We start from the raw sequence: 25,407 nt of genomic DNA on the forward strand, positions 1-25,407 counted from the left end.
TCCAAGGTCCCACGCGTTGAACGTATTTCTTGTTAAATAAATACATACGAAAAACTCTCAAATCAGTTCAAAAGATCGTCTCTCCAGGCAGAAATTGTAATACCTTAAAATACAAAACTGCTCATATTAGGCCTTATCACGGTTTTCGACGCCATTTTGACGAGCAGGCAAACACTTCTTGAAATAACAGTGTTTGTATGGAAATCCGAAGTCAAATAATTTTCATAAAACATCGCTTCTGAAAAATTCTTGAATTGGAAACTTTTGGCACTTGGAAAAGGATTTTAAGAAAAAAAATTGGAGGGATGTAGCTGTGCCAGAAAGCGTCCAGTCGTGCTTTGAACTTTCCTGTAGTTTTTCCCGCGTACTATTTTTAGTAGCAGTTCACGGCTGGGTCCCTATACAGACAAATGTATGGAAATGTCAACACACATCTAGCTGCTTTCTAGCACAGCTACATTCCTCGGTTATTTTCTATAAAATCCTTTGCATACTACCTAAATGCTATTCACACTTTGAACACTAGCCAATACTTTTTTGCAAGGAAAACGTGCCCAGGCGGAACTAGCTCTTTACATAATGGTAACTAATTTGTACCTTCCAGACATCTTTGTGATTAATTTTTGCCACCTGCTAACACACAGGAAGAATATAAATTCTTGTCTTTCAAATTATACATTAGGTAGTCAGGAATTGGCACAAAATAACATCAAAATGCAGGATGGGGAATACTTTATGCTTAGGCGTAGACAACCGTAATACGGTATTTTCTAAATTAGGAGTTTCATCCAATGTTAATAAAGAAATGGAAAATGTTAAATAGAGAATAATACACGAGCGCGGAGATATGGAATTTATCTTCGAGTGTTCACATCGATATCGAACGAGGGAGCGCAGCGAACGAGCCAGATATCGAATGTGAACACGAGAAGATAAATTCCATATCTCCAAGCGTACATGCGTTGTTCTGTTTATTATATAAACAAGAATCAGCCATTCCATAAACCAAAACCATGCCATATAGTAAAGAACCCGATAAATGTATTTCATTGTTTAAAATACTCCAGTGAAAACTCGGAGTTCTACAAAGTAAAGTTAGAATAAACGAAAACGAAAACGTAAACGAAAATGCAAGTTGCTATGGCAACAAAAGAAGATTTCCTGATTTCTGATTTCTGATTGGCTGATATTTTTACATTTGAAGATATATGGATTTTCTCAGTGACAGAAATCCAAATAAAACACCGGTGTTTATATAATAATTCTTTTTATTTCCTACTGGTTTTGGCTAATTAGTCGACGACGTGCGTTGCTTTTTAGCCACGTTTTCCACATATGTCATAGAAATATCATATTCTTACTTAAACGGCATTAATTAAACAATAAAATTAAACAGAAATGGCTTCTTCAGATGGAAAGGTGACGGATGAAAAGGCAGCTATCACTTTGCAGTTTTGCGTGTTGTTAGCAATCCAATATACGGCATGTTTAGGTAAGATGTGCTTCATGTTAAATGTGGTCAGCATCGGCATGTAGCGAGAGCGAGCCGTCTAATTGTTTTAGCATACCCCACTGATAGATCTATCAAACAAAAAAAGATATTTCATAAAGTTTTATACATTTGTCCAACGATAAATGCTAAATCGCGCGCGTTCTGAAAACCTGGGGCATTTGCAAAGTTCATTCATCATTAAAACAAAGCTACACAATGGGTATTTAGGTATTTAGTTTGCCTGACTTTGTTAATAACACCTCACTATTACGCAAATTAAGGAGGGTTAATTATGTAGTTTTAAACTTCTCGTTTGTACGAGAAAATTTGTCAAGTTATTTAAAAGATGCTGTTTCAGTTTTTGAACAAGTTCGCTAAATGCTATTCACACTTTGAACAATAGCCAATCCTTTTTTGCAAGGAAAACGTTATCAAGCAGAACTTGCTCTTAAATAATGTTAACTAATTTGAAGAATGCAGCAAATTTCCCTATTCATACCTTCCAGACATCTTTGTGATTAATTTTTGCCACCTGCCAACACACAGGAAGCCGATATAAATTCTTGTCTTTCAAATTGTACATTAGGCAGTCAGGAATTGGCACAAAATAATAGCAAAATGCAGAATGTGGTAAACTTTATGTCTAGACGTAGAGAATAGTAATATTATGAGTAAATCCAATGTTTGATCCAGTGTTAATAAAGAAATGAGAAAATGTGAATTCTTTTTATTTTCTACTGGTTTTGGCTAATTAGTCGATGACGTGCGTTGCTTTTTAGCCACGTTTTCCAAATACGTCATAGCAATATCATATTCTTACTTAAAACGACTTAATTAAACAATAAAATTAAACATTAATAATGGCTTCTTCAGATGGAAAGGTGATGGATGAAAAGGCAGCTATCACATTGCTGTTTTGCGTGTTGTTCGCAACCCAATATACGGCATGTTTAGGTAAGATACGCTTCATGTTAAATGTGGTCAGCATTGGCATGTACGGCTTCTTTTCTCTGTTAATTAGTTGATAGTCTTAGTTTTTCAGGCATAACTGTGCTCGAGGGTTTTCAAGACCACTCAAGGGTGCTCTGTTAGTTTTAGTATAAATGTGTGTCTGAAACATTTGGAGTTTTGAACGCATGTTGAACCAAGCGTTGAAACCGTTTAAACGGGCCTTTATTCAAAAGTATTAAATGCCGTCTTGTAGTACTAAAGCTTTTCAAACAATTTTTTCAGAAGCCGATGCCAACTGTTTTTGCTTTTTCAGGTCATATGTTCTATTTCCTGGGATTTTGTAACAACTAATTTATTAAACAATTAGACGACAAGCTTGAGGTTTCTATCGGCTGATAGTTGGTGAGGGGCGAAGAGCCGAACCAAATATCAAACAAAACAAGAACCACAATTGTTACGTTTCCTAGACAACTTTGCTTTGTTTACTTTAAGCCTGGTTTTCACTAGCGACGCGAGCACAAGTGCAAGCATAAGACTGATTATTTCACCGTAAAAACGGCCCCGACACAAGAATAAGCACAAGCACAAGGATCAACATTTACTCATTTTCCTATGTTTGTGCTTGTGTTTGCGTCACGTTCGTTTTCAGTTGACATAAAGCTCTTATGCTTGTGCTTGTGCTTGAGCTTGTGCCTGCGCTTGCGTCGCCAGTGAAAACCAGGCATTGCCAAGTACGACACCTGTGTAGTTAATCAGATTGCGCGTTTACGTGATGGTCGGTCACTGGGGTATGCTAAAAGGGATTAAACTCGAGTCGATTTCCGAAATTATCAAAAATCGGGCGTCAGTCGTGAAATTTCGAATTCCTTCATATTTTGCCCATATAATCTCTATAGTGGAGTATTTTCAAAAATAACATTAAAAGTTTCGTCAGCGCGTTATTTTTTTCGCAATCGGGCAAAGTTTGAAATAGGGCAAATTAGCGTCCTTTCGGTCACGAAACTTACTGAAAATTACCTATTTTCATCTCGCTCGTAGAGAGAAACGCAATGTCCTCCATTAATGAAATGTGTACAAAATATAAACACATCCCTCTTCTTCATAATGCACTAGTTAAATTTAGATAAGCTTGAAAATTGAAAATGCTTTGGCTGTTAGAAGAAACCCCTTTTCGGCAGTTTAAAAATTTAGCAAATTTCATCCAATTTCAACACAAAAGAAACCCAATTGGTACGTCAAGTTTGAATTTAAAATGAAAACATTGTTGAAGCACAACCTTTGCAGTTTACTGTGTTAAAATATTTCTGGCGGCAATGCAAAAGTACCTCGTCGAGAGACCAAAATGTGAAGGGTACTTTGACACGAGGAGAGCCTGTAAAACGAACAACGACCGTCACGCTACAAATCAAGTCCTTTGTTAAATTATTACTTGCAACAAAGAATATGTTTTCTATAAGCTGTACAGAAATTGCTAATAGTAGCCTATTCTCTGTTGAACTTAGTAGGAAAACATTTTGTATGATTTTGTCAAGTCATGTATTTTTACACATGTAGAAGTCAGGATTAGGCACATTTTGCTGTTAGTTGTCAATAGGAAACTGTTTACATTATTCTGCTTCGGCTACTTTCAAAAATACAACAGTCAGGAAATACCAAACGTCAGAGTATTTCTAAGCTTTACTTCATCTATTGATTGAGTTTTTAAGACAGGAAAGGCAATTGCTTTAGAATTATCAAGCGAAGATGGTATAAATTCACTTAGGAAAGGTCAAAGTTAACAGCAGAGATCAGCTATGTGATTGTCGCATCGCAGTATAAATATTTATGAAATTGCTATAAACTAGCAGTTTATTCTAGCCCTGAATTCGAATTGTTTGTCGTTTGTTACTTGTTCGCCTTCGTAGCGCGTGGGAAGATAGTTTGGTTACCAGGTCCCACGCGGTTTTGATCACGCCTTAGTTTGTCAGAGTCACGCAGTTACAAGGATTTCAACTTTTTCCGTTTGAAAAAGAGTTACTGGCGCTGCAGATCAGATCACTGTGGTAAGTCCTCCTTAGCGAGTTTTTTCGAATTCAGGGCTAGAATAAACTGCTAGTTTATAGCAATTTCATAAATATTTATACTGCGATGCGACAATCACATTGACATAGCTGATCTCTGCTGTTAACTTTGACCTCTTCTAAGTGAATTTATACCATCTTCGCTTGATAATTCTAAAGCAATTGCCTTTCCTGTCTTAAAGACTCAATCAATAGATGAAGTAAAGCTTAGAAATACTCTGACGTTTGGTATTTCCTGACTGTTGTATTTTTGAAAGTAGCCGAAGCAGAATAATGTAAACAGTTTCCAGTTTCCAATTACACAATTAACAGCAAAAGGTGCCTAATCCTGACTTTTACATGTGTAAAAATACAAGACTTGACAAAATCATACAAAATGTTATCCTACTAAGTTCAACAGAGAATAAGCTACTATTAGCAATTTCTGTACAGCTTATAGAAAACATATTCTTTGTCGCAAGTGATAATTTAACAAAGGATTTGATTTGTAGAGTGACGGCCGTTGTTCGATTTACAGGCTCTCCTCGTGTCAAAGTATCCTTCACATTTTGGTCTCTCGACGAGGTACTTTTGCATTGCCGCCAGAAATATTTTAACACATTAATGTTCCCAACCCATGAGAGTAAGTGAGACAACAACAGATTGTGGGATAAAGGGGTAGGGGAGGAAGCACTCCATTCCGGCAGAACTTATATACAGGTCAGGCTAAACTAAATTGGGAACCTGCCTCCCCAGAGGGCCGAGACCCCCGTGGGCAAGGCCTGTATCGAGTCCCCCCCTGATGGCAATCCCCACTGAGCAAGGATACATCCTCCCCAAAGGGCCCCCCCCCTGAGCGAGCCAACAATCTCCCCAGAGGGCCCCCCAATGAGTGAGGACTTCATGTAATCCTTCCCAGAGAGCGATAATCCCCCATGAGCGAGGTCCTTATGGGAGACTCCCCATGGGGCCAACAATCCCCTCAGAGCGAGGTCCTATCCTATCCAAGTCTATTTCCATGGTTACCGTAGTAACCAGTTGTGAATGGGGCAGGATGTTTTAAGACTGTGAGTCCATGGGGAAAAGTGTGACCTGTATTGGGAGCACTTCATGGAACTTGTAAAACACAGCTGAACTTGTAGAACAAAACTACACGTGTGAAGGTTTCATACAGAAAGGCACGATGAACAATGGTATATTCATGGTATTTGATTTCACGTGAGCACCTCGATCCCCATTGGTCTAATAAGATAACCGGATGTTGCACAAGGACCGGAATGACCTTTGGGCATTGGGATTTGACAGGTCCTGTCTTGGTAGCATATCACATCACCGGTAATCAAAACCTGAAGCCGTAACTTCATGGTTGTCACATTAACTTTAATTTATAATACTTATAAATTGGCTGTAAACTGCAAAGGTTGTGCTTCAACAATGTTTTCATTTTAAATTCAAACTTGACGTACCAATTGGGTTTCTTTTGTGTTGAAATTGGATGAAATTTGCTAAATTTTTAAACTGCCGAAAAGGGGTTTCTTCTAACGGCCAAAGCATTTCCAATTTTCAAGCTTATCTAAATTTAACTAGTGCATTATGAAGAAGAGGGATGTGTTTATATTTTGTAAACATTTCATTAATGGAGGACATTGCGTTTCTCTCTACGAGGGAGATGAAAATGGGTAATTTTCAGTAAGTTTCGTGACCGAAAGGACGCTAATTTGCCCTATTTCAAACTTTGCCCGATTTCGAAAAAAATAACACGCTGATGAAACTTTAAACGTTATTTTTGAAAATACTTCACTATAGAGATTATATGGGCAAAATATGAAGGAATTCGAAATTTGACGACTGACGCCCGATTTTTGATAATTTCAGAAATCGGCTCTTAAACGTCTACTGAACCCAGTGACGATCTACTGAACAGAGAAATTGGTGATAATGCTTCTAAAATTTCTACCTGTAGCTGTTTGTGAGTCTAGAAATCTTCCCTGCACTTGTTCCCGTGCATTCTATCGAAAATTAGAACGCATATTAAGTCCAACGGTGTAAACTGCTTGGCCAAAATGACACCCAAAAACGGAAACAAAACTCACTTTATAATTTAAGGATCGCTCATATTGCTCGATCACAATACCACAAACCGAAAACGCTAAGGTTACTCAGTCAATTGCATTACACTTTTTGGTTTTAGCAGCTGATGATCCTCGCGTCATCATCTTCAAAGAACCGATACCAAACAAAGCCTTGGTGGGTCACGTGATTGGCAGAGGTGAAGTACCTAATGAAGGGAGCTGTCGAGTGAAGTGTTACATGGAGCCCAACTGTGTGTCCATTAATATGGGTCCTTTGAAAGGTGGAAAGCTCGATTGCGAGTTAAATGATGTCACTGGTGAAAATGAATTTGTATCCGCACTGAAAAATAAAGCAGATTATACTCATCTGGCTATTGAGGTAAGACGTTTACTACCAAACCTTTACATTAAGGAACTTTTATACTCGGGGATGTTAAAGTTTTGGTTGAAAACTTTTTTGGAATCAGAAAGTTAAGTGGCTTTTCACGGATTCGAAAAACGGGAAGAACATGCACCGGCAGCAGGAAGATAAAGTGAATTATCTTAAGACAAACAATCATAATTTCTAATGGCCCGTTAACCGAGGCTAAAACTGATAAACACTTTAAAGTTTTTCTTCCCGAGAAGTTGCTTAATGAAGTTTTTTGACTACAAAGCTACCATAGTGACATGGACCGCGGGACCGCGCAGCATTTTTGCGATTGGGTGGGGGGGGGGGGGGGGGGCTAAATAAAATCGCGAAGGCATTTTTAGCGCGCGCCGCAGGCGCAAGCGTCCTAGGCATGCTTCCCCGGAAAAAATTTAAAATAAATGCTTCTAGAATGGCTAAAAATACATACCAATATAGCAGACACATTGAATTATTTTATTATTTATCAGGCTAATAAACACCAAATTTGAACTAAAATAACAAAACATCAAACACAAGGAAAATCCCAATAATTACTTTTTAGCACGTTGACAAATCTAAATCAGTGAATTTACCAAAGTTGCGAAAACGGTTTTCATTTCGCTGGACAAATTCATTCACTACATCTAGAAGCCGAATTTTATCTGGTCTTGCTTGTGGGTATGCAATAAAGCTACACTATTAAAACGTGGCTGTTTCAAGTTAACACGCAACCACGTTTTCAAGTTCTTACCATGGAAAACGACCGCTCACCTGTAGCACTTGTGGCAGGATTTACCAACAGGAGTTTACAAATAACAATAACCTCAGTTATCATGTGTCTCTCATGATCAGTAAGACTCTTAACCGCTTTCAAAACGTCGGCAAGGCAATTAATCTGCATATCCTTGATCAACACTTTCAAAATTTTGAGTTGGGAAAAAAGATATCCAGTTCTTACATCTTCAGCACAATTTTCTTTCATGTAGTCCATTTGTGAGGATACGTCTTGCGAGCTCAAAACGCCTATCAGAAAAGACTCCATATTGAAAAATGCCTTGCAACTAGGCTGATCAAAACGTTTTTCAATGGACGAGACTATTAAATCTAGTGCTTCAAAGTAGATTCTTTGATATACTTGCTCAGGAGTCACAGGAAAGAAAGGCGTCCCAGTTCCAACCTCAAATCTTCCAGGAGCTCTTTTGTTTTTTGGTACCTCAGGCTCCGTAATAGAAACATGAAGCTGTTTTTTGCGAAGCACGGTTTGATCTTCTTGAGTGCATCCTTCGTCAGCTTGGCATTGTGTTGTCCACTGGTGGCTGACATGACGGTTTTCTGTAACGTCCTCGATAGATTATCTGTATGGGAGAAAATCCTCTGACTCAAGTTAAATCCAAACAAAAAGTCAAACGTTTTCAACTGTACCTAGCATCCAACTATTCTACCACGAACATCTGATTCTAGTCTCGTTTCAAGGCAATCATTCCATAGCTTTAACAATGCGTCATAATTGTCGATGACTCTTTGGAAACAGGTTGCTCTCACAGTCCGCCTTGTTGCACAGAATTTAGTCAAGCCGGATGCTGAAATGCCTTCTTCTTCATCTTCCATTTCTATATATTTGACTTAATTTGGCCGCATATCTACGAAAGCAGTAAAACAGTAATTTTTCAATCGAAAACTTTTTTTCTAAAACTATTGGGGGGGGGGGGGGGGGGCTGAAGCCCCACCAGGCCCCCTGGCCCCGCGGTCCCTGAGTGAAAGCAATAGCTAGAGCGTACATAGATCCTGTGTAAAATAAAGTCTTCCATGTTTCTGATTTTCACTGATTTTCATTTTATTAATTCTGCGAATTCTACTCGGCCTCTATATATAACTCCGGAAGTATTAAGTCTATTACAATGAGACTTGGAGGATAGATGGCACATCTAAAGGTGTTTCTTTCGAGTTCTGCAACAAGAAGAGAGACGTCTTATGACGTAGGAATTACGACTTATTTTCCAAACAGCGGGCACCTTTGATCCGCCATCTTGGATTTCTGAATTTCACCAAATTCTCAGAAAAACACCTAAATTGAACAAAATGCAACCAAAACCAATAGAATAACACTGTCTGCAATGATCTGAAACCACGAAATGTACGTAAGAAAGTTAATTTTTGTTCATTAAAAACAGCAATATTCCTATTTATGAAGAGCGTGCCTGTCAAAATTGGGTTATCATGGTAACATCAAATTCAATGAACGCTGATCTACCACATCAACTCGTTCCCAACTAAATATGTAGAAAAGAGTCACGACGTTTGGAGGTGTTTTCTCAGAAATCGAGAAAAAGTTATAAGCGTTTAATAAAAGGCAGCAGGAGCAGAATACCTTCCCACCCCTTCCACCCGCTCTAGATGGGGTTAATACTGAGACGTTTGTACCCATATGCTTTTTATTCATATTCTGCGTTGGCTGCCGGTTGAATCACAGAAAACTAAGACTTATTTTATTATATTTTAAATTTTTATTGCATAGCATAACAGTAAGGTGAGTTTGTACTTTCTCAGAACGAAGTTAGTGCGACCACATGCGCTATCTTCATTCCCCAGTTCAAACAGCAAAAATCACTAAGACAAAACACAGGTCAAAATAGAAAAGGCAGAGGAGGAATACATTAGCATACAAAAAGGGAACAATAGCAGTAGCAACAAGAGCTCTCGTAATCAACAACGGAGTATCAAGGATGAATCTAACATACTAAAGGTGCAAATATTCCGAGGGAATTGCCAACTTTTGCGGATGGCCTTCAAACCGGCAGAAAAATCATTTTTGAATAACAATTGATAAAAGTATGTTCCATTTCAGAATCCCTGCAGGAGTAACCCTTGTTTGAACGGTGGTACATGTCAAGCAGGATACACCAGCAAAGAATTTCGATGCAAATGTCTTGATGGATTCCTCGGAGCAAACTGTGAACAAGGTAACACTGGAAAAGTTAATTTGAATAATTTATTAGATCATTTTTGTATAATCTGTTGCCCATAACGGATACCAACTTTGGGACAGACTAGGGGCATCAACCGGTTAATTTTGGTGGACATCATCCCAGATGCCTTAATCGCCTCAAAAATTCGGATTTAGTTGTAAAGAAAATCTACAGTTTTTTTCGTCAAAATGTCAGCTGAAAATTTTGTGACAATGGAAGGGCAATCACTTTCGCTTTCGAAGTGGCAAATATGTCGTTAAAAATGCTACACGAAATCAGCTAGTACTCAACCGTAACTCCAACAACAGTTAATAAATTCGGGAAATAAAATTCCGTTTCCTAAAACTTTTTGCAAGCTAAATTTTCAGCTAAAGCATCCGAACACATCTAGCTGTATTAGATTACACAAATATACATGCCTTTCGAACGTCCAGCAAACTATCTGTATGTGGAAGACAGGAGACAACATTTTAAGTATTTTGCTGAAACTTTCTCGTTGGGTGCCCCTGATAAACATGAAATAGTTTTACGGGCAATGAAGAGTCCAAAAGCCCATTATTTGTAAAAGCTTTGTAATTTGAAATTTTCCTCATCAGCAAAATCTTGCAGCGATTTAAAGGCGCTCGTGCCCACAGCAGAAAGTGGAAATTATGTCATCGATCCTGATGGTGATGGGGGCTTACCACCGTTTAGCGTTTCCTGTGACATGAATGAAAAGGATGGAGTTGGCGTGACAGTCATCAGTCACGACAGTGAAAGAAGAACATTGGTGAAAGGATGCGAACCACGGGGATGTTACTCACGTTACATTCATTACAAAGGTGCAAGTCTGTGTCTCACCAGGATCTCCTTACACTGTGAACAGTTTATCAAGTATGAGTGTTACGGTTCTGTAATTTTAAGGAGCGGATATGCTTGGTGGGTGTCACGTGATTCTAATAATATGACATACTGGGGCGGAGCATCAGCTGGAAGTGGTAAGTGCGCATGCGGGATGACCAATTCATGTGCAAACCCCGGTTTTAGATGTAACTGTGACAAGAATGACAAGGTATGGCGTGAAGACAGCGGTCTCCTCACAAATGAGACACAGCTTCCAGTTAAGCAGCTCAGGTTTGGAGATACTGGTGATGATTACGAGAAAGGCTACCACAGATTAGGAAAGTTCAAGTGCTTTGGCATCATCAATTAAATAGAGCCGACACTCGTAACTGATCGAGTTCGACTCAACCTTTCTGAAAAGGCCATAAGAAATGTACCAACTGCGGGAGAAGATGAGTGAGGCTTCTGATACCATTGAAACACAGATCTGTTATTACATCGTCTGATGAAGAGATGATTGCATGGCCACTTTTCAACCATCTGTTCACAGGTTTACCTTTAAGGATTAGCTATAAGTAAATACTAAAATGCTAATTGCTGTAATACACACCTCTTACCAACCGAGTTCGAGGTTCGTTCTGTAAGTTGCGGCCTGAGGTTTTCCCGTTTATTTGCGAGCGCCAAAGTCAACGAGAAAAAAACAGAATCCGTAACTTACAGTACGAGGTTAGTAAGATATTTATTGTATCTTTGAGGTTAATTGGGCGCGCGAGAAAGGAACAAGTTTCAAATTTAGCGGGCCGTACAGTGAAATACGGCCCGTAAAATTGACCAATCGCACCAGTAGTATAGTGGTGATGTTTTCGGCCTCTTTTAGCAGATGAATACTTTCACACCGATGACGACATATTCTTTTGTCTTTATCTCATGAATAAAATGCGGTGGATTCTCATTATCTTCCCTTTTTTGTGTTCGCAATACAATAGAAACAAGTGACCTGTGTCGTTAATTATGTAAATTGTGTAGTTAAAATTTGGGTATCGACTAGGGCAAAGAATGATTCTCGAAATATAGTCAAGAAAAGAATCGAGTACTCAGCTAAATACGAAGAATAAAGTACCGTGTAAAAGATAATTTCTCCAAGAAGAAAGAGAGATGGCCTACTAGGGAGGGTTAGTGCGCATGCGGGATAACCATCTCGTGCGCGGTCGCCAGATGTGGTTTTAACTGTGACAACTGTAGTATAAAGTATGATGTGTAGACAGCGGTCTAGCCTTTTTGACGAGATACAACTTCCAGTCAAGCAGCACTGGTTTGGACTATAGATATGGGAGGACAGTAAGTCAAAAGCAATGATAGTACTATCTTGGAGAGATCCGGACCTATTACCAATGAAGGCTATGGCACTTCCTGTGCGGCAAAGTTGCAGCCGAGGGTACACTTCCATGCCACCAAAACTTTTATTATTGCTGCACTTAGCACATTCGTTCAACAAAAGTTGAAAGGATGTTGGGCAAGTGTAGGACAAATGTTGAACTGAGTGTTCAACAACACACTTTATTAAACAACACTTTATTAATTAACAGAGAGTTACAAGCTGGTTATATACCTACCCGCAAATAGCTAAAGCTAGTCGAGGCGGGTAGGTATGTCTATACTAAACTAAATACAAATAAATTTGGTGGTTACAAATTGACAGCCACAACTAAAATAAAAGTTAAATAACTAGTAAACAAACAAGTGAACATTCGAAACAAAAAAAATTGGCAAGCTGATAGAAATTAAAGGATTGTTGCAAATTTACAGGCTTTTCATTATTTCAAGAATTGAAGAAGGTGTAAGGTAAGCATTTTCTCTTTTTAAAATGTTGATTAGTATTTCATGTATTTGTTTTTTGAATAATTTTCTGCTGTCAAACTTCCTAATATTATCCTGTAAAGAATTCCATCGAATTCCAAATCAAGAAAATGAATTCTTAAGTTGATCAAGACGTGAAGACATGATATAAAATTTGTCGGCGGGTTGCTGACCTGGTATTGTTGTTTCAAACGGCTTCAACGCCATTCAACATTTTCGAAAGCAAGAAAAATGTTGAATCGACGTTGAATGAAAGGTTAAGCCAATTTAAATTTGATTAAACACGCTTTAAACATGCTTTAAACATTTTTCTACACTTTCAACAATGTTGAACGACTTGTTCAAACGCCCGACATTTGGTTCAACAAAGTGTTGAACGCATGTTGAAGCAAAATGTTGAAACGGAAATGAAAAATGAAAAAAAGCGAACCAGTAAGCAGGGTTTAGAACGAAATCTCAAAATACAAAATGAACGAAGTAGTCGATATTCTCTTACAGAAAGATATAGAGAATAATACAATTTTATTGTAAACACGAGAAAATAAAATTCACATCTTCAAGCCACCGTGTAATTTTCTTTTTTGATTATATAGACAGACGTATCGGTTGCTATTTTCTACTGACTGTTTGCACAAAAAAACGGTGAAAAAGCGGGAAATGACGTCATCAATATCCGCACTAATGAGGATATGGAAAATACGCCACAGGGGTCCCGGATGTAGTTTCGTTTGAATTTACGAGTGGTGTATTTTCCATTCAAACACGCCTATCTATGTAATAAAATAGTATAACTAGACAATACCATCCCAAGAGATTCCCAAATTAGCCCCTGCGAGTGATACTTACAAATCCAGTTTTTTATGCAAGAAATATAATATACCAGAATGGAACTCATTTCCGGCTGAAGTAATAGTCCAACCAAGTGTTGAGGCATTCAAGACACATCTGACTTCTCTTTCATCCTGACGGTAATTTAGTTAGTTTAGGCAGTGATTTTCGTTAATTGGTTTTTTCCCGTTTTATTTTTGCGGTGATGGGTTTATCCCGTTGAAAATTATCCTTGTAGATGTCGATGTTGTTCCAAGGTCCCACGCGTTGAACGTATTTCTTGTTAAATAAATACATACGGAAAATTCTCAAAACAGTTCAAAAGATCGTCTCTCCAGGCAGAAATTGTAATACCTTGAAATACAAAACTGTTCATAATAGGCCTTATCACGATTTTCGACGCCATTTTGACGAGCAGGCAAACACTTCTTGAAATAACAGTGTTTGTATGGAAATCCGATGTCAAATAATTTTCATAAAACATCATTTTTGAAAAATTGATGAATTGGAAACTTTTGGCACTTGGAAAAAGGTTTTAAGAAAAAAAATTGGAGGGATGTAGCTGTGCCAGAAAGCGTCCAGTCGTGTTTTGAACTTTCCATACATTGCCCTGTATTTTTTTCCGCGTACTGTTTTTAGTAACAGTTCAATTCGTGGCTGGTTCTCTATACAGACAAATGTATGGAAATCTCGAAACGCAACTAACTGCTTTCTAGCACAGCTACATTCCTTGGTTATTTTCTATAAGTTGCCAATTCATGAATTTTTCAGAAGCGATGTTTTTTTAAAATTATTTGACATCTGATTTTCATACAAACACTGTTATTTCAAGACTGTCTCGTCAAAATGGCGTCGAAAACCGGGATAAGACCTATTCCCAAATTTATTATTTGTTACGGTTTTATCCCAAAGAAATATATTTGCTGGATAGAGTCATTTGAGGTGTTAATTTGTGAGAGTTCATAAGTATACGATATTGGTTTTAAAGTGCCCTGGGGACGAAAATTTCATTTTCCATCTTTTTGCATTTTCGTGTAGAATATGACCTTCTTACTCATGTTACCAAATTTCAATCCTTTACGGCGATTGGAAGTATTATTTTTTAGCTTTTTATTCGAGATTTCACGGCCGCCATTACTTGGCCTTGTTCCGGAAGTTAAGGCTCAATTTACAGGAAGTGGCGTCATTGGCTCAACACGAAAATTTCAACATGGCTAATTTTCATACGGATTCTACTTCATAAACTTTATTCTGCTGTTATTTAGTTTGCAACAGCAGAATACAGTTTATGAAGTAGAATCCATATGAAAATTAGCCATGTGGAATTAATCGTGTTGAGCCAATGACGTCACTTCCTGTAATTTGAGCCCTAACTTCCGGAACAAGGCCAAGTACTGGCGGCCGTGAAATCTCGAATAAAAAGCTAAAAAAAAAAATACTTCCAATCGCCGTAAAGGATTGAAATTTGGTAACATGAGTAAGAAGGTCATATTCTATACGAAAATGCAAAAAGAAAAAAAATAAAATTTTCGTCCCAGGGGCACTTTAAGCGTTCTATCTTAAAGGATTCCTGTATGAGTTAACACGCTTCTAAATTAAAGCTTTGTGTTTCGTAGTAATTTCGTCTTGACAGAAGACCAATGACCTAAGAACTGTCATAATAAAAAGTACCAATAACCAATTAAACATAGCTATACTTTTACTTTACGCCTACTGACGTTGGTGAATACCGTATTTATTCGATTAAGCGAACATCTTCGAATAAGCGCCCACATCGAATAAGCGCCTACCCTGAAAGCCCAAAAAGTAAATAAGCGCCCACCCTCGAATAAGCGCCAACTCCACCACCTCCCAACAAAAAACATTTCTGTACTACCCCAGCCTGAAGTAAGAGGAGAGACAGTTGTGTTCCAGACTTAACTTTTATATTGTTTATGGCTTGTTCATGTTAGCTTTTGCACTTTGCTTTGTCTTGTTGAAGCGAAATAAACTTGTTATCCCTCGTTTTGTTTTTCTCTAAAGATGTCCTCGCTTGCGGAAAATGTTGGGAAAATAATAAGTGCCCACCTGGAATAAGCGCCCACCCTCATGGGCCCAAAATTAAATAAGCGCCAAGGGCGGTTTATCGAGTAAATACGGTATTTAGTTTGCTTGTCGACTTTGTTAACCCTCCCTATTATGCAAGATAAGGAGGGTTAATTATCTAGTTTTAAATTCTTTTTTGTGCGAGAAAATTTGTCAAGTAATTTTAAAAAACACTGTTTCAGTTTCTGAACAAGTTCGCTAAATGCTATTCACACTTTAAACACTAGCCAATCCTTTTTTGCAAGGAAAACTTTCTCAAGCGGAATAAGCTCTTTACATAATGTTAACTTATTTGTAGGGTCCAGAAAATTCCCCTATTCATACCTTCCGAACGTCTTTGTAAATAATTGTTGCCACCTGCTAACATACAGGAAGCATATAAGTTCTTGTCTTTCAGATTATACATTATGCAGTCAGGATTTGGCACAAAATAACAGCAAACTGCAAGATGGGGTAAACTTTATGCTTAGAAGTAGACAATCCAAATTAGGAGTAAATTAAATGTTTCATCCAGTGTTAATAAAGAAATGAGTAAATGGGAATTCTTTATATTTCCAACTGGTTTTGGCTACTTAGTCGATGACGTGCGTGGCCTTTTAGCCAAGGTTTCCATATATGTCATAACAATATCATATTCGTACTTTAAAAGCCCTTAATTAAGCAATGACATTAAACAGAAATTGCTTCTTCAGATGGAAAGGTGATGGATGAAAAGGCAGCTATCACTTTGCTGTTTGGCGTGTTGTTCGCAACCCAATATACGGCATGTTTAGGTAAGATACGCTTCATGTTAAATGTGTTCAGCATTGGCATGTAACTTGTTTGACCTATATATTAGTTGACGGTCTTAGTTTTTCAGGCATGACTCACGCAAACCTGGTTTGACCGATTTGCCTTAGGGTATTTAGCTAGTTTTCAACAGCACTGAGCTCGAGGTTTTCAAGACCACTCAAGGGTGCTCTGTTAGTTTTAGTATAAATGTGTGTCTGAAACGTTCGGAGTGTTGAACGCATGTTGAACCCAGTGTTGAAACCGTTTAAACGGGCCTTTATTCGAAAGTATTAAATGCCGTCTTGAAAACTAAAGCTTTTCAAACAATTTTTTTCAGAAGCCGATGCCAACTGTATTTGCTTTTTCAGGTCATATGTTCTTTTCCTGGGATTTTGTAGAAACTAATTAATTTAACAATTAGTTGGCAAGCTCCAGGTTTCTATCGGCTGATAGTTGGTGAGGGGCGAAGACCCGAGCCAACTATCAAAGGTGATAGAAACCGAGAGCGAGCCGTCTAATTGTTTTAGTATACCCCACTGATCCATCTATCAAACAAAGATATATATTTCATAAAGTTTGATACATTTGTCCAATGATAAATGCTAAATCGCGCGCGTTCTGAAAAACTGGTGCATTTGCAAAGTTCATTCATCATTAATACAAAGCTACACAATGTGTATTTAGGTATCTAGTTTGCTTGACTTTCTTAACACCTCACTATTATGCAAGTTAAGGAGGATTAATTATCTAGTTTTAAACTTCTCGTTTGTGCGAAAAAATTTGTCAAGTTATTTAAAAGATGCTGTTTCAGTTTTTGAACAAGTTCACTAAATGCTATTCACACTTTGAACACTAGCAAATCCTTTTTTGCAAGGTAAACTTTCTCAAGCAGAACTTGCTCTTAAATAATGTTAACTAATTTGTAGAACGCAGCAAATTTCCCTATTCATGCCTTCCAGACCTCTTTGTGATTAATTATTGCCACCTGCTAACACACAGGAAGAATATAAATTCTTGTCTTTCAAATTATACATTAGGCAGTCAGGAATTGGTACAAAATAACAGCAAAATGCAGAATGGGGTAAACTTTAGACGTAGAGAATAGTAATATTATGAGTAAATCCAATGCTTGATCCAGTGTTAATAAAGAAATCAGTAAATGGGAATTCTTTTTTTTTCCTACTAGTTTTGGCTAATTAGTCGACGACGTGCGTTGCTTTTTAGCCACGTTTTCCATATATGTCATAACAATATCATATTCGTACTTTAAAAGCCCTTAATTAAACAATGACATTAAACAGAAATTGCTTCTTCAGATGGAAAGGTGATGGATGAAAAGGCAGCTATCACTTTGCTGTTTGGCGTGTTGTTCGCAACCCAATATACGGCATGCTTAGGTAAGATATGCTTTATGTTAAATGTGATCAGCATTGGTATGTAGCTTCTTTTCCCTGTTAATTAGTTGATAGTCTTAGGTTTTTCTGGCATGACTCATGCAAACCTGGTTTGACCGATTTGCCTTAGGTTATTTAGCTAGTTTTCAACAGCACTGAGCTCGAGGTTTTCAAGACCACTCAAGGGTGCTCTGTTAGTTTTAGTATAAATCTGTGCCTGAAACGTTTTGAGTGTTGAACGCATGTTGAACCCAGTGTTGAAACCGTTTAAACGGGCCTTTATTCGAAAGTATTAAATGCCGTCTTGAGTACTAAAGCTTTTCAAACAATTTTTTCAGAAGCCAATTCCAACTGTATTTGCTTTTTCAAGTCATATGTTCTATTTCCTAGGATTTTGTAGCAACTAAGATACTTAAGGTAGCTTACTACAGTTTTCTGGAGTGAAAGAAGGCCTTAAATCAAACTTAAGAAAAAAGCCAACAGGAATTTTCTTGGAGATTTTTTCTAGTACAATTAATACAATAGAGATAATTTTGAGTCAGAAATTAAATTTAGAATGCTCAAAAAGTGAGGAAAACTAAGAATGAGTCTTAGTGGGGGGCCTGGAAACTACACCTTTTAGAGTTGTCTGGCTCTAAATCTAGCCGTACGACCCCACTTCAAAATTTCAGGATTTGGAAAGTGGGCAAAAATGAGTATTTACAGGGAAGAACACGAAATTCTGTCAGGGAGAAATTTGGCAATTGAAAAAATTGGGAAATTTTGCCTTATTTGAAAATTCCTAAAAAAATTTCCGACAGATTTTCTTTAAAAAATGAGCACGTTTCCGTTTTAGTGTTTTCTGTCAACAGCAAAAATTTGAACATAGGTTGTACGGCTAGATTTGGAGAAATTAAGCGAGAAAAAATAGTTATTGCGACCTCCGGTGAGAAGACCATTGCGCATGCTTTTTCTGTGAAAACCCGCGTTCCAGCGCGCGCGCGCGCTTCAACTGGTGAGTGCATGCTGCCTTCGTGTTCAAACATTTGGCGCAAAATCACAACTATGCGAAGGCTTTAAGGCTGTTAAGGAACGGCAACCATTAGACAACACGTTTTTTCAGTTATCAAGCCCAAACTCAATCTAGCTACTGTAAGCACACCTCTGAAACCTATCTGGAATACCAGGACATTTTTCCGAGAGCGGCCATTTTGTTTATGTGCTCGTGGGATTTCCTCTGCTGGCTCGCGTGATTTTGCTCGCGCGTGATGCTTTCGCATGCCTTGGGCAGTGCGCGCGTACATCAAAGCTCGAATACTACAAAGACTGTAGTAAGCCACCTTAACAATTAGACTGCAATTTCGAGGTTTCTATCGGCTGATAGTTGGTGAGAGGCGAACATCCGAGCCAACTATCAAAGGTGACAGAACCGAGAACGAGCCGTCTAATTGTTTTTATTTATCCATCAAACAAAAAAAAAACATATTTCATAAAGTTTGATACATTTGTCCAATGATGCATGCTAAATCGCGCACGTTCTGACAAAGTGGCGCATTTGCAAAGTTCATTCATCATTAAAACAAAGCTACAAAATGTGTAATTCGCTTTGGGGATTTGCGATATTCAATAGGTATTGGAATTCCTTTGGGTTAAAAACAGTGTAAAACAAAACAAGAACCACAATTGTTAGTTTTCCTTGATAACTTTGCTTTGTTTACTTTAAGCCTGGTTTTCACTAGCGACGCAAGCACAAGAGCAAGCATAGACTGATTATTTCATCGTGAAAACGGCCTCGACGCAAGCATAAGCACGAGCACAAGGATCAACATTTACTGCTTTTTCTGTGCTTGTGCTTGTGCCTGCGTCACGTTCGTTTTCACTTGGGATAAAGCTCTTATGCTTCTACTTGTGCTAGAGCTTGCGCCTGTGCTTGCGTCGCCAGTGAAAACCAGGCATTGCGAAGTACGACACCTGTGTAGCTAATCAGATTGCGCGTTTCATGATAGTCGGTCACTGGGGTATGCTGAAAGGGATTAAACTCGATAAAATATGATAGTTAAACGTCTACTGAACCCAGTGACGATCTACTGAACAGAGAAACTGGTGATAATGTCTTATTTCTAGCCGTAGCTGGTTTGTGAGTCTGGAAATCTTCCCTACTCTTGCTCCCGTGCATTCTATCGAAAATTAAAACGCATATTTAGTCCAACGGTGTAAATTGATTGGTCAAAATGACACCAAAAAACGGAAAACAAAACTCATTTTCTATTTCAAGGATCGATCATACTGCTCGATCACAATACCACAAACCAAAAACGCTAAGATTACTCAGTCAATTGCATTTCACTTTTTGGTTTTAGCAGCTGATGATCCTCGCATCATCATCTTCAAAGAACCGATACAAAACAAAGCCTTGGTGGGTCACGTGATTGGCAGAGGTGAAGTACCTAATGAAGGGAGCTGTCGAGTGAAGTGTTACATGGAGCCCAACTGTGTGTCCATTAATATGGGTCCTTTTAAAGGAGGAAAGCTAGATTGTGAGTTAAATGATGTCACTGGTGAAAATGAATTTGTATCCGCACTGGAAAATAAAGCAGATTATATTCATCTGGCTATTGAGGTAAGACGCTTAATACCAAACCTTTACTTTAAGGAAATTTTATACCAGGGGATGTTAAAGTTTTGGGTGAAAACTTTGTTGGAATCAGAAAGTTTAGTGGCTTTTCACAGATTCAGCAAGAACATGCACCGGCAGCAGGAAGATAAAGTGAATTATCATAAGCCAAAAAATCATAATTTCTAATAACTCGTTAATCGAAGCTAAAACTGATAAACACTTTAAAGTTTTTCTTGCAGCGAAGCTGCTTAATGACGGTTCTTGACTTCAAAGCTACCATAGTGAAAGCAATAGCTAGAGCGTACATAGACCCTGTGTAAAATAAAGTCTTTCGTGTTTCTGTCACTGATTTTCATTTTATTAATTCTCCGCCTCCATATATAACTCCGGAAATCATGATATTAAGTCTATTACAATGAGACTTGGAGGATAGATGGCACATCTAAAGGTGTTTCTTTCGAGTTCTGCAACAAAGAGAAAGACGTCTTATGACGTAGAAATTACGACATATTTTCCAAACGGCGGGCATCTTGGATCCGCCCTCTTGGATTTCTGAATTTTACCTCAGAAAAACACCTAAATTGAACAAAATGCAACCAAAACCAATAGAATAACACTGTCTGCAATGATCTGAAACCACGAAATGTACGTAAGAAAGTTAATTTTTGTTCATTAAAAACAGCAATATTCCTATTTATGAAGAGTGTGCCTGTCAAAATTGGGTTATCATGGTAACATCAAATTCAATGAACGCTGATGTACCACATCATCTCGTTCCCAACTAAATATGTAGAAAAAAGTCACGACGTTTGGAGGTGTTTTCTCAAACATTGAGAAAAAGTTATAAGGGTTAAAGCGTTAGTAGGGGCAGAATACCTTCCCACCCCTCCCAGCCGCTCTAAATGGGGCTAATACTGAGACGTTTGTACCCATATGTTTTTTATTCATATTCTGCGTTGGCTGTCGGTTGAATCACAGAAAAATGTGACATATTTAAATATATTTTACAGTTTTATTGCATAGCATAACAGTAAGGTGAGTTTGTACTATCTCATAGCGAAGTTATTGCGACCACATACGCTATCTTCATTCGCCAGTTCAAACAGCAAAAGTCACTAAGACAAAACAGGTCAAAATAGAAAAGGCAGAGAGAGAATACATTAGGATACACAAAGGGAACAATAGCAGTAGCAACAACGGCTCTCGGAATCAACAACAGAGCATCAATAATGAATCTAACACACTGAAGGTGCAAATAGTCCGAGAGAATTGCTACCTTTTGCGGATGGCTTTCAAACCGGCTGAAAACGCATTTTTGAATAATAATTGACAAAACTATTTCCCATTTCAGAACCCCTGCAGGAGTAACCCTTGTTTTAACGGTGGTACATGTCAAGCAGGATACACCAGCAAAGAATTTCGATGTAAATGTCTTGATGGATTCCTCGGAGCAAACTGTGAACAAGGTAACACTGGGAAAGTTAATTTGATTAATTTGAATAATTTATTTGATCATTTAAGTATAATCTGTTGCCCATAACGGATACAAACTCTGGCACAAACCAGGGGCATCAACCGGTTCATTTTGGTGGACATCATCCCAGATGGCCTTAATCGCCTCAAAAATTCAGATTTAGTTGTAAAGAAAATCTACAGTTTTCTTCGGTAAAGTGTCAGCTGAAAATTTAGTAACAATGGAAGAGCAATCCCTTTCGCTTTCAAGGTGGCAAATATGTCGTTAAAAATGCTACAAGAGGTCATCAAGTACCCAGACGTAAAACCAACAACAGTTAGTAAATTCGGGAAATAAAATTCCGTTTCCCAAAACTTTCTGCATCTTCAATTTCAGCTAAATCATCCGAACACATCAAGTTGTATTAGCTTTCACAAATATACATGCCAGTCCAGCAAACGATCTGCATGTGGAACACAGGAGTCTATATTTTAAGTATTTCGCTGAAACGTTCTCCTTGGGTGCCCCTGATAAACATAAAATAATTTTACAGGTAAAATATAACACAAAATAACATAAAATAATTTTTCAGGTAATTATTTGAAGAAGCTTTGTCAGATTTGAAATTTTCCTCATCAGCAAAGTCTTGCAGCGATTTAAAGGTGCTCGTGCCCGCAGCAGAAAGTGGAAATTATGTCATCGATCCTGATGGTGATGGAGGCTTACCACCGTTTAACGTTACCTGCAACATGACTGAAAAGGATGGAGTTGGCGTGACAGTCATCAGTCACGACAGTGAAAACAGAACATTGGTGGATGGATGCAATCCACCGGGATGTTACTCACGTGACATTAACTACACGGGAGCGAGTCTGTCTCAGCTGGCGAGTCTCACCAGAGTCTCCTCACACTGTGAACAGTTTATCAAGTATGAGTGTTATCATTCAAGGATGTTCAGAAATAAACTGATTGCTTGGTGGTTGTCACGTGATTCTACTAAGATTACTTACTGGGGCGGAGCATCACCTAACAGTGGTAAGTGCGCGTGCGGGATGAACAACACATGTGCAGACCCCAAATATGATTGCAACTGTGACAAGAATGACAAGGAATGGCGTGAAGACAGCGGTCTCCTCACTGACAAAACCCATCTTCCAGTTACACAGCTCAGGTTTGGAGACGTAGCCAGGACTCCCAAAACAAATTTAAACGAACAAGGCTTCCATACCTTGGGGAAGTTCAAGTGCTATGGTATCACTTAAGACGAAGATGTCAGCAATGAGTTTGTTTGCGTTTACCTACACATGGAAGAACAGTAGAACAGTAGGTCTTACAAAATCGAATGAAAAGGATGTTGTTATTAAACAATTAACAGTAATTCCACGAACGCGTAGACTGTTCACAGTCGCCTATTTTTAGAGACTCGTATGTTCCGATTGAACTCCCGCCATCTTGGTTTGTAAAGGCAAACGCAATCTGGGGAGAGTGTCTAAACTACCGAGGAGGGCCTAGTCAGGGTAGCGTTGAGTTGGGGAGCCGCCGCCTCCCCACTCCGCTCCCCTCGGTACGTAGTTTAGACCGGCTTTCCCCAGGTTGCCTCCGCCATTACAAATCATTGGTTCGATCAAAGCGTGCGAGTCTCGAAAATCCCTCGAAAAAATAGGGGAATGTGAACAATGTGAAGGTACGGAAAATAATTTTTTGAAGAAAAAGTAAAACGCGTTTTCCTTAGTTGAGAGAACAGCTTTTAGGGTCAGTGTTAAGGTTCGATTTATACCGTGAATAAAAGTGCATGCTTGCATAGGGTATAGGAGATAGTTCATTGTTTCTCAGGACAATTGAATAAAAATAACATTATAGCTAATCGTTTGTGTGAGGCAGAGAGTTTTGAAGTATTACTTAAGTGTTACTACAGTTTGAAGTGACCTATGTCACATTGAGTATATAAATGGCACACTTAAAATTTGGATATCGATAGGATACTATTAATCTGTTTAATAGCATCATGAGTAATCTATATTTCTTTAACTAATCCTTCGGCAAAGAATGATTGATTCTCGAAATAATAAATAATAAAGCAAAGAATCGAGTACTCAGCTAAAAAAGAGGAATTAAGTACCGTCAAAAGATAATTTCCCCAAGGCTAATTAATTAGGCAAAGAAATTTTCAACATAAATAAATAAAATTAATGCTCCATTGTATCAACGAACTATGAAATATTATCTGTTTTCATAGTACACCTGTTTCTATGGACGTTTTTAAAAAAACGTCGATACATTTGATCACTTGTGATCATTTTGTTTTATTCTCATAACCTGTATGTTTGATCAAGTTAGGAGATTGTAAGGAGAATTTACACGCTGATCACTATTATTAGGGCTTAAAAGGTTAAGGTTGGTAAAAAAACGTAAAGTTGCACTATGAGCCTAAGTGGTCCACATGGCTAGTGCTTAAGACAGATAGATACCTACGGTAGCATGAAATAAAGAAATGTAATTTGTTTACCCACGAATCACCAAAGACCTCTAGGAACTCGTTCAAAGATGTCCGTGCGTGCCAGGTCGAATTGGAATTTGGAAAATGTTGGGGTTTTTTTTAGGGAGGGGAACCGGAGAACCCGGTGAAAAGCCCTCGGAACAAGGACGAGAACCAACAACAAACTCAACTCATATATGAGGCCGAGGCCGAAAATTGAACCCGGGCCACATTGGTGGGAGGCGAGTGCTCTCACCACTGCGCTATCCCTGCTCCCCAAAGGAGACAGTAGGAGACAGTCTCTAGGAGACAGAATTCTACTCCCCGCTGAATGGGATGATAGTCCATCATAGTGTTTACCCCAGCAGTATGTCGCCGGTACTCATTTATAAACCTGTGTGAAGGGAGACAATGAGGAGAAAAATTTCTTCTCTGAGGAAACAATACCATAATGCAGAATCCAACATTAAGCTTCGAACCAACGACCGCCCCCACCCTCCCCCCGATTTTTCGACCGTCAGATCAAAAGTACGACGCTTACCACTATGCCACTGCGCTTCTTCATAACAAGGTTTAAAAGACTTTAAAGTAATAGACCATTTTCGATATATTAAAATTCTTACTTGTCTACGAAGCTTTGGAGAATAAAACAACAGAAATGGGCCCTTTGCAGCTAACGGTCACATGGTACAAAATCCACTTTGCAGGAGAGCAAGCTACGTACTGGGACATCCAAAACAAAGAAAATTCAAGAGTGACTGGATGGATGTCCCAGAGAGCAATTTACTCTCCAGCTAGGTGGATTTTGTACCATGTGACTGTCAGTTGCAAAGGGCCCATTACATTGAGGTTCAGAGATGAATAATTCATTTCTTTTGTTTTATTTTCTTAAGCCTCGTAATCCATACGGAAGTTGAGCCCTCAGTACGAGCGGCAGTCAAAGCTGGTTTTCATACGTCATACAATGCCTCTGTCGAAAAGGAACACTTCATTGTCGACTTAATGAAAATAATATTTTCGGTTCATGCTAAACACCTTCAATGAATAATTCATGTCATTTCTGTTGTTCAGCACAACCAATCACAGAACGCAGGTATTAATGACGTATGTAAACTTAGTCTTTACGTCCTGTTGACCTATGATTGGTTGATTTAAATTTCAGAAGCGCCAACCGTGTGGCAGGTGTGTTAAATGACTGAAAATTAATATTTTTT

General features: G+C 38.4%; 2 protein-coding genes across 4 annotated transcripts; both read left to right on the forward strand.

Annotated features, from left to right (window-relative positions):
* Positions 1–1,433: 1,433 nt before the first annotated feature.
* Positions 1,434–24,048, forward strand: LOC146473543 (contactin-associated protein-like 2). Of its 3 annotated transcripts, XM_085118270.1 has the most exons (5): positions 1,434–1,492; positions 16,196–16,276; positions 20,008–20,267; positions 21,616–21,730; positions 22,357–24,048. In XM_085118270.1, the coding sequence occupies exons 2-5, from the start codon at positions 16,207–16,209 to the stop codon at positions 22,977–22,979; spliced, it is 1,068 nt and encodes a 355-aa protein (XP_084974396.1). In that variant the 5' UTR covers positions 1,434–1,492; positions 16,196–16,206; the 3' UTR covers positions 22,980–24,048. The 3 variants fall into 3 exon arrangements, with proteins under 3 accessions (XP_084974396.1, XP_084974397.1, XP_084974398.1); XM_085118271.1 differs by lacking the exons at positions 1,434–1,492; positions 16,196–16,276 and adding an exon at positions 17,579–17,671; XM_085118272.1 differs by lacking the exons at positions 1,434–1,492; positions 16,196–16,276 and adding an exon at positions 17,587–17,671 and having other exon boundaries at positions 20,011–20,267.
* LOC146473544 (neurexin-4-like) lies at positions 2,361–12,496 on the forward strand. The gene is made up of 4 exons (XM_085118275.1): positions 2,361–2,446; positions 6,674–6,933; positions 9,791–9,905; positions 10,508–12,496. The coding sequence occupies exons 1-4, from the start codon at positions 2,377–2,379 to the stop codon at positions 11,101–11,103; spliced, it is 1,041 nt and encodes a 346-aa protein (XP_084974401.1). The 5' UTR covers positions 2,361–2,376; the 3' UTR covers positions 11,104–12,496.
* Positions 24,049–25,407: the final 1,359 nt, after the last annotated feature.

Source organism: Pavona decussata, unplaced genomic scaffold, assembly GCF_977016875.1.
Source record: "Pavona decussata unplaced genomic scaffold, jaPavDecu1.1 SCAFFOLD_93, whole genome shotgun sequence".
Classification (NCBI taxonomy): domain Eukaryota; kingdom Metazoa; phylum Cnidaria; class Anthozoa; order Scleractinia; family Agariciidae; genus Pavona; species Pavona decussata.